The sequence below is a fragment of the Pongo pygmaeus genome, chromosome 13 (assembly GCF_028885625.2).
Source record: "Pongo pygmaeus isolate AG05252 chromosome 13, NHGRI_mPonPyg2-v2.0_pri, whole genome shotgun sequence".
NCBI lineage: Eukaryota > Metazoa > Chordata > Mammalia > Primates > Hominidae > Pongo > Pongo pygmaeus.
The window spans coordinates 67566556-67582924 of record NC_072386.2 but is presented as its reverse complement, the minus strand read 5'-3'; the positions used below and the strand labels follow the sequence as shown (position 1 = coordinate 67582924).

General features: G+C 37.7%; 1 protein-coding gene across 3 annotated transcripts in view; it reads left to right on the top strand.

Annotated features, from left to right (window-relative positions):
• Positions 1–16369, top strand: part of LOC129044246 (guanine nucleotide-binding protein G(q) subunit alpha) — a 311030-nt gene that overhangs the window by 101583 nt on the left and 193078 nt on the right. For all 3 annotated transcript variants that reach the window (XM_063649615.1, XM_054502021.2, XM_063649616.1), the window contains one exon: positions 7829–8013. In XM_063649615.1, coding sequence (XP_063505685.1) covers positions 7829–8013 — 185 coding nt within the window. The remainder of the gene's footprint in view (positions 1–7828; positions 8014–16369) is intronic.

Sequence of the window (16369 nt, the reverse complement as noted above, 5' to 3'; positions counted from 1 at the left end):
GCTGGTACAGTTACAGGACTGCCAGATCCTACACAAAGATTACATCCTTGGTCTAATCACATTTCTATGATACTCTCCTAAGGAAGTAGAGATTCAGGCAGAGATTTTTGTTCAGGGATGTTTATCAGAGCATTATTTACAAAAGCAAAAAATTAGAATTGCTCAAAATGTGTTATGACAGGGTAATTTTTCAATTATCACACATCTTTATGTTGTTTTTCAGATAATCATTATTAACCATTTCTGAAGAATAATTAGTATCAGAGAATAATTGTCAGAGTATGTTAAGTGAAAAATAACAATAAAGTATTGTGCAGGTTTTAAAAAAAAATTTTTGTGTGTGTGACAGGGTCTTGCTTTGTCACCCAGGCTGGAGTGCAGTGATGTGATCTCTGTTCACTGCAGCTTTTGCCTCTTGGGTTCAAGTGATTCTTCCACCTCAGCCTCTCAAAGGGACTACAGGTGCACATCACCACACCGGGCTAATTTTTTTTTGTATTTTTAGTAGAGACAGGGTTTCACCATGTGGCCCAGGCTGGTCTTGAACACCTGACCTCAAATGTTCCACCCACCTCGGTGTCCCACAGTGCTGGGATTACAGGCATGAGCCACCGCACCCAGCCTGTTGCAGTTTTATTTTAGAACAAGAACAGGAAAAAGTACATTTACCTAGAAAAAAAAAGACTGGAAAGAAATATATCAGAATGTTCAAGTTTTAAAATAATTTTCTATAACAAATATTTGTAAGTTCTATTAATAGGAAAAATGTTTAGTGTATGAGGACACAAGATCAGGAGCTCTGGACAGATAAGAGACCTTGGTAGGTTCCAGTCTTATCTTCTCCCTCATTAGCTGTCAACCAGCAGAATCTTTGAATTAGTCGGTTCTCTCCATAATGAAATCAATGGGTTCAAAAGGCTTTTCAAACCTTTTCTCCAAAATACATCCAGAGGCAGAGAGAGTGAACATGTACTCTTAGGGGGAGAGAATAGGAATAAGTTGAGCAGATTGGCTCAAAATAACTTGCTGAACAAGTTTTAGCATGAAAATTCATGTAAACTTCCCGTTCTCCAAATTATACTGATGCTAGTTTAAAAAAATTTTTAAATTGAGATATTTATATACCATAATTTACCATTTTATTTTTATTTATTTATTTAGAGACAGAGTGTCACTCTTGCCCAGGATGAAGTGCAATGGTGCGATCTCAGCTCACTGTGATGTCCGCCTTCCTGGTTCAAGTGATTCTCCTGCCTCAGGCTCCTGAGTAGCTGAGATTATAGGCGCCTCACCATGTCTAGCTAATTTTTGTATTTTTAGTAGAGACGGGGTTTCACCATGTTGACCAGGCTGGTCTCGAACTCCTGACCTCAAGTGATCTGCTCAACTTGGCCTCCCAAAGTGCTGGGATTACAGGTGTGAGCCACTGTGCTGGACCTAAAATTTACCATTTTAAAGTGTACAAATTTATGTTTTTTAGTATATTCAGGAAGTTCTGCAACCAACTGATGTTAGTTTTTAATACACAAATGTTTACTACGGGCACTCCAAGAAAATGCTCTTGTACCTTTGAATAACCTTGGATGATCAGGTGACTCTTCTGGGAGGATTTTACCACATTGAGAAGTCCAGGACTGACATGACCTTCTAATACGTTCAGTGAATGAATTTTCAATGTGTTTTGCCTTCTTTTCCTTTAAAACAACTTAACTGGATTAGTTATTATTAATAGTCCTGGTTACCACTAAATTATATGTCCAGTTTCCACTTGTAGTTGGTTATACTAAATTCAGTTCTGTTCTGTGTTACATTTTAAAAATTGTCTAGGATCTTCTTCACGACCATGCTAGGGACAAATGGTTAACTGTATTCAACTCTTGCCGTCAACAGACAGTCATGAAAAGACGGGAAATTATGGCAACTTTGGTCTTAGAGCTGCTGTGTTTCAAATGTAGGTTTTTAATCTAAGTAGAGGAAAATGTGCAGAAAACAGAATACACATATTTTAAAGTAGATATAACCTGGAATGTGGACAACACATGGATTGAGTTTTGACTTATTGTTATTGAATACTTTTTTCTTTGCAGGTGTGGATGGATGATGTGCTTATTGGTAGAAAATTTCTCCTTAAAATGTCTAGTTCTACTTTATCCAAGTGTATGTGAAAGTAGCCCAAGTTCAGATGAGGTGGTGCTGAGATTTCATGTTTCAAACTCTTAGCTTAAACCAGTGGACCTGAAGTACAGTTACTCTATAATTCAGCTCCGTGAGTCTTGGGTTTTGTTCTTGGCTGATGTTTATCTGGGTGCTGACTAATTAAGAGAGTGGGGTGGGGGCATTCGTCCTGAGCCTTCCCATTCATTAAGGTCTTCAGATTAGACTTCTGATAGTTGGACAATATCTCCAGATACAGTCATGAAAGGCCCTGCCAGTGTGAAATAAATATATTCATTGTATAACTTTAAATGCCACAGTTTTGGTAACTGTTTTGGCATAACAGAGACCCTTGAAAAAAAAAAGTAGAAGTGGTATGGGCTTCCCTCAGTCTGTGAGAGGCCCTGGTAAGGTGTGTTTTCTGCCCCCACCCCCTTTTTTTTCTTCAGAGTAAAGATGATAAACCGTGTAGATCCTTGAAGTTCCTGGTAGTATTCAATGATTGTTTACCAGAGCCCTTGTATGGAAATGGGCACCAGCATCCTTCAGAGCAGTGGCAGTAATAACTGACATTTTTTAAGCATTGAGCAATGCTTCTGTGTATGTGGTTTGGCCTTGGCAGCTCTTTTGATAACATAATAGCCCAAGAAGCCAGTTCAAGTGAGAGAAGGAAGCAATGAGTCCGTGATTGCTTTCAACAATAAATGCTAATTTATTACCATTAAGAAGGTAACATATGATTGGATTTAAAATGGTCATTTTACTATTTGCAGACTACATCATGCAAATAGGCAAAATAATCAGTGTAAACATATATACGGCTTATGTGAATCAGACACATAGAGTAAATACAGATTTTTGGCAGAACTTGTATGTGGGAATCCTGTTGTGTTGAAAAGATCTTGGGGGAAAAAAAAAGGCCTAAAATGGAAGCATCAGATTGTGTGAGAGTGTGTGTCTAAGGTGATGTATTCTAACAGCTTACAAAGTGATGCACTGTATCATAGTATATTGACTTTGTGTTTGATGTTTGTTCTGATGGAAGGAGATGTGAAATGAACCGGGGATTGCTCTCTGTGCTTTATCCTGATCTAGCGAATAGGGAAGAAAAATTAGTATTCCTTATAGCCAATTATGCACACTGGATAAAGTAGCCTTTTTCATAGCATGGTTCTTAAATAGTCTCATTTCTGGGTAATCTCATTTCTGGGTATTTAGATGAGCTGGGATAAGAAAAGGCAGAGTACTTGCCTGAAGGTACAAATAACTTTTATGGGGATATTTTCAAGTCATATTTATATAGATCATTGAAAAAGCAGGGTTTTTTCTGGGACTCACACCCTTGTGTGTGTTCATTTGCTTGTTAAAGTTATTAAATGACTTGATTGGAGATATATTTAAATTAGCAAAAATGAGATCCTTATCCCTCCCCTAGATATTTTATGTAAGGGCTTGTCACTAGATTTTATAGTACCAGTGGTCTTGGAAACAGAGTCATATTTCTTTAGATTGGTCAGAGTTATTTGTGCTTTTCATTGCCCTATGCTGTGAAAAGACATTAGTCGTCACTGCATTCTTGAAATAATCTACTAGTAGAAAAGTGCTTTTTTTCATTCAGAGATAGAGAATTGTGTAGTCTCTTATAGTTTTCATTTTCATGTGGCCTTAGGAAACAACATAATTTTATGTAATTTGGGAACAGCTGTTTTTTTATTATACCAAAATTTTTCATACTAATCAGGACTAGATTGTTAAAATGTCCATTTCAAGCTCAGAGAGTATGGTGTAATTCTATAAAAATAGGAGAATGACACATGAAATTTGGCTTACACATTTGTTAGAAATAATTCATTTGTGTCTGCCATAGAACTGTATGGAACAAAGAAGCTGAGTTTTTTTCTTTGTTGATGTTTTAGTCCATATGCATTTGGCCTTCCCTATTCGTGGGTTCCATATCCATGGATTCAACCAACGTTGGATAGAAAATATTTTTTAAAAACCATAAAGACAATACAACAGTAAAAATAATACAAATGACAATACAGTATGACAGCTATTCACATAGCATTTACATTGTGTTAGGTATTATAATTTAGAGATATTTTAAAGTATATGGGGGATGTGTATAGGTTATATGCAAATATTATACCATTTTATATCAGGGACTAGAGCATCCTTGGGTTTTGGTGTCCAAAGAGGGGAATCCTGGAACCAATCTCTCGTGTATACCAATGTATGACTCTGCTTTTTTGGCTGAATTCTGTTCTAGTGCCAAATAATACCTTAATTTCCTACTTTTATTATTCTGCCTACAGTATTTGCATTGTACAGATTTTTCTTACATGAAATTTTGCCTTCTCTTTGAATTCACAACATTTGTATAATAAAATGAAAGTGTGAACATTAAGTCCTTGAGTGAAATTTACCTGGAACTTAGGGCTGGTCAATTGGAAGATGGCACCAAGATTCAAAATGGGTCCCTTTAATTGAAATAACATTCAGAAATTCAAAATTAGCTTAAAGGGAGAAAAAAAGGGAGAAAAAAGCCCAGATGAGATATTTTTAAATTGTGGGCAATAGAAGTGAATTATCGTGGATTTAGGATAATTGTGAAAATCATGCCCAGCCCTGTTTCTTTATCATGGTTGGCTTCCAGAAGTGTGTCATGAGAATGAGTTACTGAATAGAAAACACTTTATAAATAAAAGATTTATAGAGAACAGGACAGAGGAGAAAGAGAGGGTGCCCTCCGTTCCCTTGTATTCCTTGTCCTTCATTTGATTGGTATTTGTACTAGTCAGAGTTCCAGAAGGAAACGGACGGCACACTCCAGTGTGGGGATTGAGAAGTGGACCAGGTGTAAGTAACTTGTAAGAGCTGGTGCAGTAACCTGGGGCCAAGCAATAGCTGGACAAGGCAGGGAGCAGTTGTTGGAACCCAGAGAGAGAAGCAGTATGGAGAGGGCCACCCAGCAGGAGCTGGGACCTTTTGAAGGCAATATAGCACACCTGTGCTGCCACTGCATAGAGGAAGCTAGGAGAATAAATGCCCCTTCCTGTTTCTCCTGCTCTCTGGTTTCCTATTGGCTAAGCCCAAGCAGAAGACAGAGTATAACAAAGCTGTTGAAATCCCTATTGGTCAGCCTCCTGGGGGTACCCAGCAAGATGAGATGGTTGAGAAAGGATCCCTGGGTGTGTTTCTGGCCAACAGGAAAATATCTTAGAGTTGATACTTTTATTGTTTTTTCTTTCCTCTTGATTTATCCTAATTCATTCATCAGTTACATGTTTGGCCCCTACTTGGAGTCTACATTAGTGTGACATGTCCAGTGTGTGGACAGTGCCCAGGGGCTTGGTGACTAGATCCAAAGAAGTGCCAAATGTTGACTGATCTTGCCCAACGTGATTTCAATTAAACATATGCCAGTGTGCTTATACTTCATATGATACTTTCTCTTTTTTGGTGAGGGGGTAGGGTAGTGATAAGTATATAAAAATTTCTCAGGTGACCAGGAGAAAAAAGGTCCTGTTGCCTGATATTAACCTCACAAATTAGGATTTCTTCTGTTTTTATTGTGAATTAATGATTGTTTACCCTTAGGCCCTCAGAGCAAGCCTTTGGCTCTGGGATCGTGATAATAAAGAAGCAATCGGAATTTTTTTGTCTTATATACTTTTAATTGCTTGGGAGAGTAAAAATACTAGTTTCTATAAATCGTTGGTTGATAACGAGAAAAAATTTTGTAGCTTTATTTCTACTAGAGAGATGGTAGTTTTCAGCCACTTTATGCTTTTGTCCAGTATTCATGGTTGGGATTATAAAATACTCATTTTAAACTTTTTGGATTAATCCTGTTAAACTGGGGTGATAGCATTCACATTACAGCTGTTAATTTATATTTCTAGGAGTTCCAGATCACTTTACTAAAAGTAATAGGAAAATTATTATAAAGGAATCAGCCACTGCAGGACTCTGTGGCTAGAAATACCTTTCATTGTAACTGTGTGAGGGCTATGTATTTACCAAGACATCTGCAGTCATTTAAGAGGCTTCTATGAAAACTGTAATACTTAATTGAAATTTTGTGATTGTTTATAAAGATAGTAATGAAATCCAACCATCAGAAAAACAAAATGAATTTAGGACAGATGGCACATTACTAGCTTTTATTTTTTTTCTCCCTCCTTCCTTCCCTCCCTCTCTTCCTTCTTTCCTTCCTTTCCCTCTCTCTTCTTTTCCTTCCCTTTCTTTCTTTGTTTTTCTCAGCTTTGTAGTGAGGAAATGGCATTAAGGACCCTGATGATACGGACATTCTGTGTTTCATTCTGTTATTCCATCTTTAATATCCAAATTGGCACTTTTATTTTCTTCACATTTTTGGGGTAAGATAAAGACAGTTATTGTTTTGGAGATCTCAAGGAAATTTGAGAGGGAGTGAGAAACAGACCCTGAGAAAGGACACATGAAAATAACCACTTATATTTAGAAAAATGAAGCTTTTAGATTTGAATTCATTGTAGGAGAAATATGCTGTCATTTTGTGAAGTGATCCCATTTTTCTGTCTTGTTTTCTTCCCAGGGACATGTATAGCTGTTAGGGATTACCTTCAGACTTATGGTAACGGAAAAGTAATATTGAAGATGTGAAAAAGGAGATAGCACAGAAGGAAAAAAAGCTAATCACAATAAATTTCTATATAATGTTACTAGTCAAGAATCAGGAGAGGGAAGAACCACCATTGCTTTCCTGAATTAGGTGATTCCTTGGAATAACTCAGTCAACCAACCTCCCACCAGAAATAAATTCAGGGGATATGTGGTATCTAGAAAAATGATTCTTTTGTCTTATCAGGATACTGTGTTCTTATGCCACATTTTAAAATTGGAGAAAATGGGCTGGGTGTTGGAAGGCAAGGCTGGTGCACCCCTTGAGGCTAGGAGTTCACAGCCAGCCCACTCAACCTAGTGAGAACCTGTCTCTACAGAAATTAAAAATAAAAAAAAATTAGCTGGGCATGGTAGTGCATGCCTGTAGTTCCAGCTATGGGGAGGCTGAGGTGGGAGGATCAAGAGACTCAGGTGGGATTTCTTTATTTCAGGAGTTCAGGGCTGTAGTGAGCTATGATCACACCACTGCGTTCCAGCCTGCATTACAGAGCAAGACCCTGTGTCTAAAAAAAATAAAATAGGGAACATGTCTAGAAATTTTCAGACCTTTTTTTCTTATCTCTGTCTGAATACCGTTTGTGTAAGTGCACTGTCATTTCCAGATCCAAATCCTGGCTAATCAACCCAGTGTCCGGGAAGCGTTTCAGATATTCTCCAGGGAACAGAGCTTTATCAAGTTTTATCATGTTCAAAAGATGCTGTTGCCATTGTTTCTTGCAAGATACATGGTTACAAATCACTATCAAAATTCAGTGCTGAGTGGTTTCCAAAGAGGTGACGGGTTTGGGTTTTTCATTGTTGTTGTTTGAGGTCATCTGCCTTTGAAATAGATTCTCTCCCTCTAATTTTGCTAAATGTTCACCATAGGTAGCGTTTCCAATTCTAGAGTTGCTCCTCTCAGCAGGCCATCTGGGGATGTTAAATCCAAGGCATGGTATTTGGTTTAGTTATCTGAGAGACTGAGATGGCACTGTGGTCTGACGAGCTGCTATTGTTCATCTTTCAGGGACAGGAGAGAGTGGCAAGAGTACGTTTATCAAGCAGATGAGAATCATCCATGGGTCAGGATACTCTGATGAAGATAAAAGGGGCTTCACCAAGCTGGTGTATCAGAACATCTTCACGGCCATGCAGGCCATGATCAGAGCCATGGACACACTCAAGATCCCATACAAGTATGAGCACAATAAGGTAGGTGCAACTCTTCATTGGAGCAGTCGGCTGAATGTTCCAGGTGTTCACAATAATGTGACAACACAAGTAGCCTCTTGACATGTCTGGAGTGCATAGGGGGGTTTGGAAATATACATTTTCCATCCCATCATAAATGAAACTTTTAATAGATAATAAGTTATTGATAAATGTCTTTTTCTTAAACCTCTAAAGTTATACCTATAAAAAACCAGATTTGTATTTTTAGTGATATCAATGAAAGGCATATTTGGATGTTCAGTAATAAATATTTTCAGGTTTAAAATTTGGAGAAGCACATTATGTTAAGGAGACAGTTTGTAAGTATCATAAATTGGCCAAAGTAGGGGATTTCAAAGAGGTGGTGGCCTTGCTTTTTAATACATTGAAAAAAGAATGAAAACAACCTAAAACTATTCTGTCTGGTTTAATTTTGAATTTTGTGATTTTCTTTCAGTAGTACCACAGGCTTCATTTGATTTCAAAATAGGTCCATCTGTCACTTCCAATAACCTTTCCAACGCATTTCCCTGCAACTGTGTTAAAGTAACAGAAACTTCTACAACCACTTGAAAAAGGATGGGGGAAAAACCCCTAAAATTTTAGCTTTTTACAAAATAAGAACACTTCCAGTATCCTCTAGCATTATTTCTTGGTTGAAGTAGAATACCATCCCCCTTCTCCCCTGCATGAAAATAAATGCTATAATTGCTCATCCTCTAAATATTAAAGAGATGTAATACCAAACAAGATTGGTATACCTGCGCGTTGTCCCGTGTTTGAATTTATGCTGCAGTTGTCCTACATAAAGCTTGTAGGCAGGAACTGGACCTGCACCCAGGGAGTGACTGTCTGTGCTGAGGCTACCAGCCCGAGGGAAGGGATATCTATTTGGAATTTGTTAGAAATGTCTTTGTTGTCTTCAAAAGGCTTTGTTGCCTTCCCGTTAATCAATACATCCCCCATGGATGCAGTCTTTGCTCCTCAGGGATTTTAGATATGCTGATCCTATAAGTAAGCCTTGCCTTTTGTTGGTGAAACACTGCATTTATACCTGTAATTATTTTAGAGCCTTCAATAAGAAATTTTCATTCTCTCAGTACTTTTGATAAATCTACTGTGAAGGATATTTCCATTTTCCAAGATCAGTAAGCAATAGCAAGAAGTTGGGATGTCCAGTGGGACTCATAGATTTAACTCACAAAATGAACCCACAGCTAAAATAAGGCAATTCTGTATACCTTTGCCTCTGTTACCATCCAAAGGCTTCTATAATAAAATACCAAATCATCTTAAAATCAGGCATTTGTTTTTCTTAGATGGTTCCTTGAAATTAACACTGGTTTCTTACCTAACTGATACTTTCATACCTGGTTTTCCAGTGCCAACAGGAATCTTTCCACAAATAACAAAGAGATCCTCCACAAATAATTCCTCCTGCTTTTATTTTCAAGAGTGAAAAAGAACTGGGCAAGTTTGTGAGCCCAGGAACATGGTAATTGAGCCAGAGTAAGCTGCATGGATATATCTAAGTAGTCTGAATTTGAGAGGATCAGGGTTCTCCCTGCCCCAAGAAATCTCAGTGGTTTCTGAAATCGTTAGCATGCTTGTTTCCTTGTAGTAGTAATTGTGTTGTTGTAATTTGTTGGTTGTGTAGTTGTGATTTGTTTGTTGTTTATTTTTTTAATACCAGCGAGTTTTCCAGTTTACAGTCAGTTAATAATACGATGATCTGATGAATTCTGCCTGACTTACCATGTGTGTGCTATTTGTTTTTTATATATACACACCACACTGCCAGTTTACACACTAAAATATAATCTCCCTGAATTTTATCCCCCAAAATCTTATTTCTCAGATGTTCCAGAAGAATTCCTTCAGAACCTTGCCCTGTTGGTAGATTTTCATATGAAGATCATTTATTATACAGTCATGTAGATGTTAAAGATGGGGTGGAATTTATGCCTTATTCATGTAACACATTGAAGAATATTTAACAAGTTATTTGAACTTTTCATGTCAATTCTTTTTTTTTTTTTTTTTGAGACAGAGTCTTGCTCTGTCGTCAGGCTGGAGTGCAGTGGCGCGATCTCAGCTCACTGCAATCTGCGCCTCTCAGGTTCAAGCGATTCTCCTGCCTCAGCGTCCCAAGTAGCTGGGACTACAGGTGCGCACCACCATGCCCAGCTAATTTTTATATTTTTAGTAGAGACGGGGTTTCACCATGTTGACCAGGATGATCTTGATCTCTTGACTTCATGATCCGCCTGCTTCGGCCTCTCAAAGTGTTGGGATTACAGGCGTGAGCCACCTCGCCTGGCCTCATGTCAATTCTGATTGAGTAGACATTACTGTGTTGAATACTATTCAGTTATAAATTGACATCATAAAAAGTTACAATATATGAGTTTTCCTCAGATACCATAATTATCCTCATAAATCCTCCTATACATATCATGACTTTAGTGTATAATGACCTCCCAATTTCCCATGTTTAACCCCCTTTCATTCATATTACAAATGACTTTCACATTTGTTTCTTTTTCTCTGTATCATATACATGTTCTAAAGTGTCATTCTCCCCTTGCTTCATCCATTAACTTTCTGAACTCTGCCCACTTGTTGCCTTTGTTTATGCTTGTTAAGGACATCATGTCTACTCCTTCCTGTTCAGCTCAGCTGCCTCTTCTTCCAAGAGTTCTCTGATCGCTTCCCAGCCCCTCATAGTGCTAAGTAATCCTACTCTTCTTTAGCATATCCATAGTGAAGTGTTTGTAATTGCCTAGCTTGTATTGATTATGGTGACTTGGATGTTGATCTTATTTTCCTCACTAGATTCTGAGCTCCTTGAAAGTCAGTGTTCATCAGTTCCATCTTTGCATTCATTCTTCATTGTCCCTGGCATTATATCTTGTACATAGTAAGTGCTCAAAAAATACATCTTTTTGAATAGGTAAATTATTTGTGGCCAGGTATGGTGACTCATGCCTGTAATCCTAGCACTTATGGAGGCTAAGGCGGGCGGGTCACCTGAGGTCAGGAGTTTGAGACCAGCCTGGCTAACATGGTGAAACCCCGTCTCTACTAAAAACACAAAAATTAGCCAGGCATGGTGGCACATGCCTGTAATCCCAGCTACTTGGGAGGCTGAGGCAGGAGAATCGCTTGAACCCTGGAGGTGGAGGTTGCAGTGAGCTGAGATCATGCCACTACGCTGCAGCCTGGGCAACAGAGCAAGACTCCATCTCAAATAAAAAAAAATTATTTGTGAGCTTAACAATTGAGAGTCTCCTCGTCTGCCCTAAACTTGTCAAAATGATTATTCAAATCAACAAATAACTCTTGAAATCTCTATGCATAAGGGAATAAATGCTATATACTGTCAGGGATACAGAAAAGTTTAATCAGGGCTGGGCAGAAATTTACAATCCAGAAAGGGAGAAGGGCAGATCTGAGGGAGGGGCACATTGGGGAGAAGGCATGGCTATAATAAATGATCAGAAGAAGGAATTTGCATGCAATGTAGAAATCTGCCAATTTAGCTTGAGTGGAATTCTTATAGAGGAGGACTAGAAAATGGTTTGGGATGTTTCATGAAAGATTTCACATGCAGGCTAAATTTGGATTTTATTTTCTTGTGTTTATTATCTTAATAATAATATTTTATGTTTTGGTTAGAATTTTCTGTAGAAATTTCTGGTTACAAAGGTATATACTTTATAATTTATAAATAGTCTAAAGAATTTGGTGTATATTTGATTAACAGTTACTTGGAGGTATCACATTCTGATTTATGTTATTGTGACACTAAAGATATAAAATAAATAACTATTTTGGAATTTTGGCTTAAAAACATAACCATTTGGTTTTTTAGTAAAGCTTCTCTGCACCCACCATCACATTGGCCATAATCTGTAGTAGCATAAATAAAGATACTTTCCAATATTGTCCAGCATAACTTTGTACTTGCTTTTGAGCTCCTGTATTTTATAAAGCAAAACATGGCCTGTACATTATATGAGCTCTTCTGAACTGGGAAAGTGTTCAGTTTTGTTTGCTGTGAAATTGGTTCTGGCTTTTGGAATGCCACCCCAGAGTAACTGAGGTTTCTATTGCTCCTGCTTACTTGTTATTGCTTGAACCGAGAGTCCTGCCTGGTTAGCTGGCCAGAGGGTGCTGTGGTCAGGGGGAGTCCAGTTCACAGTCTCTGGACCAAATGGTGTGGCACTGCATGCCCTTTGTCAACAGATTGCAGAATTAGTAAGGAGCTTGTAATTGCACATTTTACCAAAAGAGAGATGAATTCTTCCCCGAGTGTGTATCTGTTGTCCTGTTCTTGTATTTTTTGCCAAACAAGCACTGTTTATAGGTGAGCTGCTTGGACTCAGCCCAGGTGAGAGGAGACATACGTCTTAGGACTTCTGAATAGTCTGTGAACTAGGGTTTGTTTATTCCTAAATATTATTTTGCATTTTCCCTGAACACAAATATTGATAACTAGTGATAAAAAGGGATTAAGTATTTGTCATTCAGTCAAATCAAAAGCCATATTTAAGGCTCCACTAGGTGTAAGGCATTTGACTGTGAGATAACTCTGTCATTTCTTAGTTTCCAAAAGAAAGAATTTTTATCCCTGTTATTTTATAGCTTCCTTTTTTTTTTTAAAGTTTATTATTTTAAAACTTTTACTTTAGGTTCAGGGGCACATGTGCAGGTTTGTTTATAGGTAAACTCATGTCACGGGGGTTTGGTGTACAGATTATTTTGTCACTCAGGTACTAAGCCTAGTACCTGAGTAGTTATTTTTTCTTACCTTCTTCTCCCCCACCTGCCTTCCACCCTCTTTATACCGATGTGCTTTTCTGATGGATCTTTGCTTTGGTGTTGAAATCAGCTCTTAATTAAAAAGGAAAGGATATAAAGTGCCTGTGTTTATGTGGCTAAGGAACTGTCCTGAGTTACAGCTGAGGGTGTGGATCTCAGGGTTTGGAATCCCTGATTTTTTACTGTCTGAACCTGGCAGTTGGGGTTCTTCCTGCTTTGACTGTTACTAGTTATTTCATATTTGTTTACCTTATTTTCTCAATCAGATTGAAAATTATCTTACAGTAAGCAAGCTTCTTCCTTTATAATTCTTTATCTCCTCCGTAACATGCCAGACATGTTGTAGAAGCTTTTGTTTATTGAGTGAATTACTCCAGATAGCGGATCATAGTATCCTTTAATAGTTGGCTTATAGTCTCTATGAACTGTGAAATAAGGGTGGTATTGTGGCAATTTCAAAGTGTTGATAGGCCATTGCTCCCTTTGCCAGTCCTGGGAAGAGAAAAGAATCTGATACAATGCTTCTTCGTGTAGTGAATTTTAAGACAGTTGTCTAAGAGAACTGAGCCTCACCTTGGGCGAATGTTGAGTGGACAGTTGCACCTTTTTTTTTTTGTAAACAGTTTTTCCTTTTAGACTTGAAAGTCCTGATAACCAGGGCTTATTTAGCACCTTGGCTGCAGCTGTCTCTGACAAACTAGCCAGGCGTTTTGAGGCCTGACACCTGTGTTTCCCTTTCGCCTAGCGTGGAGGGGATACGAGAGGATGTATTGCTACAGTGCCTTTTGTTCTCTCTGAGCAATTCTGAGAAACAACTTGTCACAGGAAAGTACCTCGTTAAACACATTTGACACTTTCTGAATTTTCTGTACTTCCTGAATAATCCAAGGTCCCAGAAGCCATTTTTCATTTTCCTGAAGAAAAATGTAGCCAGGATTCTGGAAAACTTGCCAACTTGTTGTTGCCCTTGATCAAGGAATAAAACATTACTACTTTGTTCAACATGAGTGAATTTTCTTAGTTTACAAAATGCCAAAAGGCTGATTTCATTTTAATATTCCCCACCTATATAATAAATACATAATAGAGTCAGAATTAATAAATACATATTCTTATCTACCCCTCTGAAGAGCTTTATCAGTCAAGGTTCTCTGCTTGCAAGCAACAGAAACCAACACTGGCTAACGTAAGCAGAAAATGAATTTATCTGAAAATGGACTCACTGGGAGAAGGGAGTAGAAGCTGAAGGATGGGCTCTTAGAAACTAGGGCAGGCTCAGGAAACTCATCTGTGAAATGGATGAATGAACTCTGACCATTTCCAATCTTCTGTCACCCACCCAAGATTCAGATTTCTGGGAAAAATTGCCGATTTGGAGCAGCCTGGATTCTGTGCTAAGTCTTTAGACAGGGGAAGGCTCAACAATATGATTGACAGCCCCTGAGGGAAATCTGGGTACAGTTGGTGGAAGAAGGGGAATGATGGTGTTACAAATTACAAATCCTCACTGCAAAAATACACAGCGTGAAAAATAAAATGACACATGGATTCCCCATAGAAGCAAGCCCTCTGATTTTACTTAGCGTTTGCTAAAATAAAATTTCTTCTGGAGTGGAAAGAAGTAAAGGGGTTAGTGACTTAGTTATATATGAAGTAGCTAGCTGAATTTGACTCTAAGGATTGAATATAATAAGCTTGGGATTATCCCATTTCCGCCCTCCCCCCGCCAGCTTCAATTGTTTTAACTCTCTAAGCCTTGAATTTCTCCATCTGTGATAAATAGTAATAGGATTATTTCAAGGGTTAAATAGATAATGTATGTGAAAATGTCTCATAAATGGTTTTTGAAAGTTTTGAAGTTATAAGAGGAATTGTCATTATGTAGAGAATGAATACTACTAACCTTCCATCTTTTTAAAGAATAAAACAAAAAAACAATGTGACCAGATTTAGGAGGTATTTAAGGAAAACCTCAGTCACTTCAGAGTGACAGTCATTGAAATGGGATACTAAAAGAGGTACAGAAATAAAGAATAAAACAAAGAATAAAACAAAAAAACAATGTGACCAGATTTAGGAGGTATTTAAAGAAAACCTCAGAGTCACTTCAGAGTGACAGTCATTGAAATGGGATACTAAAAGAGGTACAGAAATCTCCTTATCTGGCTGTGTTCAAAATAGAATGTATTTTTAACATGTGAATTTCTTTAAAGCACTTTTGCTAAAATAAAGCTAGGAATGTACTAGACAACCTCTAAAATTCTTCTCAACACTGTTTTTCTTCATGTTGATTTTCTAATTCTAAAACTCTAAAAGAGAGATGAAGCTGTTATTAAAATTATTTTCTTATATTTTGAAGCTTTTGCCTTTCTTAAAGTTTGTCCATTCTACAGCACCTATGAAAATTTTTTAAAAAGACAATAAACAGCAGATTTGCTTTGACAATGGTCTCCAGCCCAATAGAGATTTTTTTTCTTTGTATCTAAACCCCATACGTGATTGTAATGATTACATCTATGTTGATTTTTTTTTTTTTTTTTTTTTAGTGTTCAAAAGTAAAATATCAGATGAAGGTTTTTGTGGGTGACAGTGATTTTAGTTGGATTCTTGCCCACAGGGTACCAAAACAGCCTATGCTTTTTCATAGGGAAACTTTCTACTCCTGCTTCTATGAATCTTTGAGAGTTTTCTCATCTTTTTTTTTTTTTTTTTTTTTTTTTTTTGAGACGGAGTTTTGCTCTTGTTGCCACGCTGGAGTACAATGGCGCAATCTCGGCTCACCACAACCTCCGCCTCCTGGGTTCAAGCGATTCTCCTGCCTCAGCCTCCCAAGTAGCTGGGATTACAGGCATGTGCCACCATGCCTGTCTAATTTTTTATATTTTTTAATAGAGACAGGGTTTCTCCATGTTGGTCAGGCTAAATCTCAAACTCCCAACCTCAGGTGGTCCACCTGCCTCGGCCTCCCAAAGTGCTGGGATTACAAGCATGAGCCATCATGCCTCTTGGCTTTTTAATAGTCTAAAGGAATCTGTGGACTTTTCATGGCCAATTTGATGAGTCAGCCACCTCTTTTTCTAAGATTGATTTACTGCTTTCTCCCTTCTCTCCAGGACTCTTGGGAGTTGAATCACCATGGAGTCTCTGGTAACTATATCAACTTTCAAAATCTCTTTCTATAATTTCTTTTCTCTTTTAATATCTTGGAGATACTTCCTAGCCACATTTTCTTCTCCTCCCTTTATCTTTGCAGTTCTTTATTCATTTTATACCCATGACGGCCATGTAAAAATAGCAGATGAATATGAGATTTTTTAAATTCCTTGTTTTCTTGGCTGAAGTTAATTCGTAATCCCAAGGCATGCCATATTGCCTATCTAGGATGTACATCTAAGTTCATTTTCATCAGAGGAGGATTCTGAAACAAAGGAAGACTTCAGCAGTGGACTGAGACTGATTTTTTTTTCTTTTTTGATAATAAAAATTTCAAAAAAATACAGAAGAGTACACACAACATCAGTATTGAGTCTTC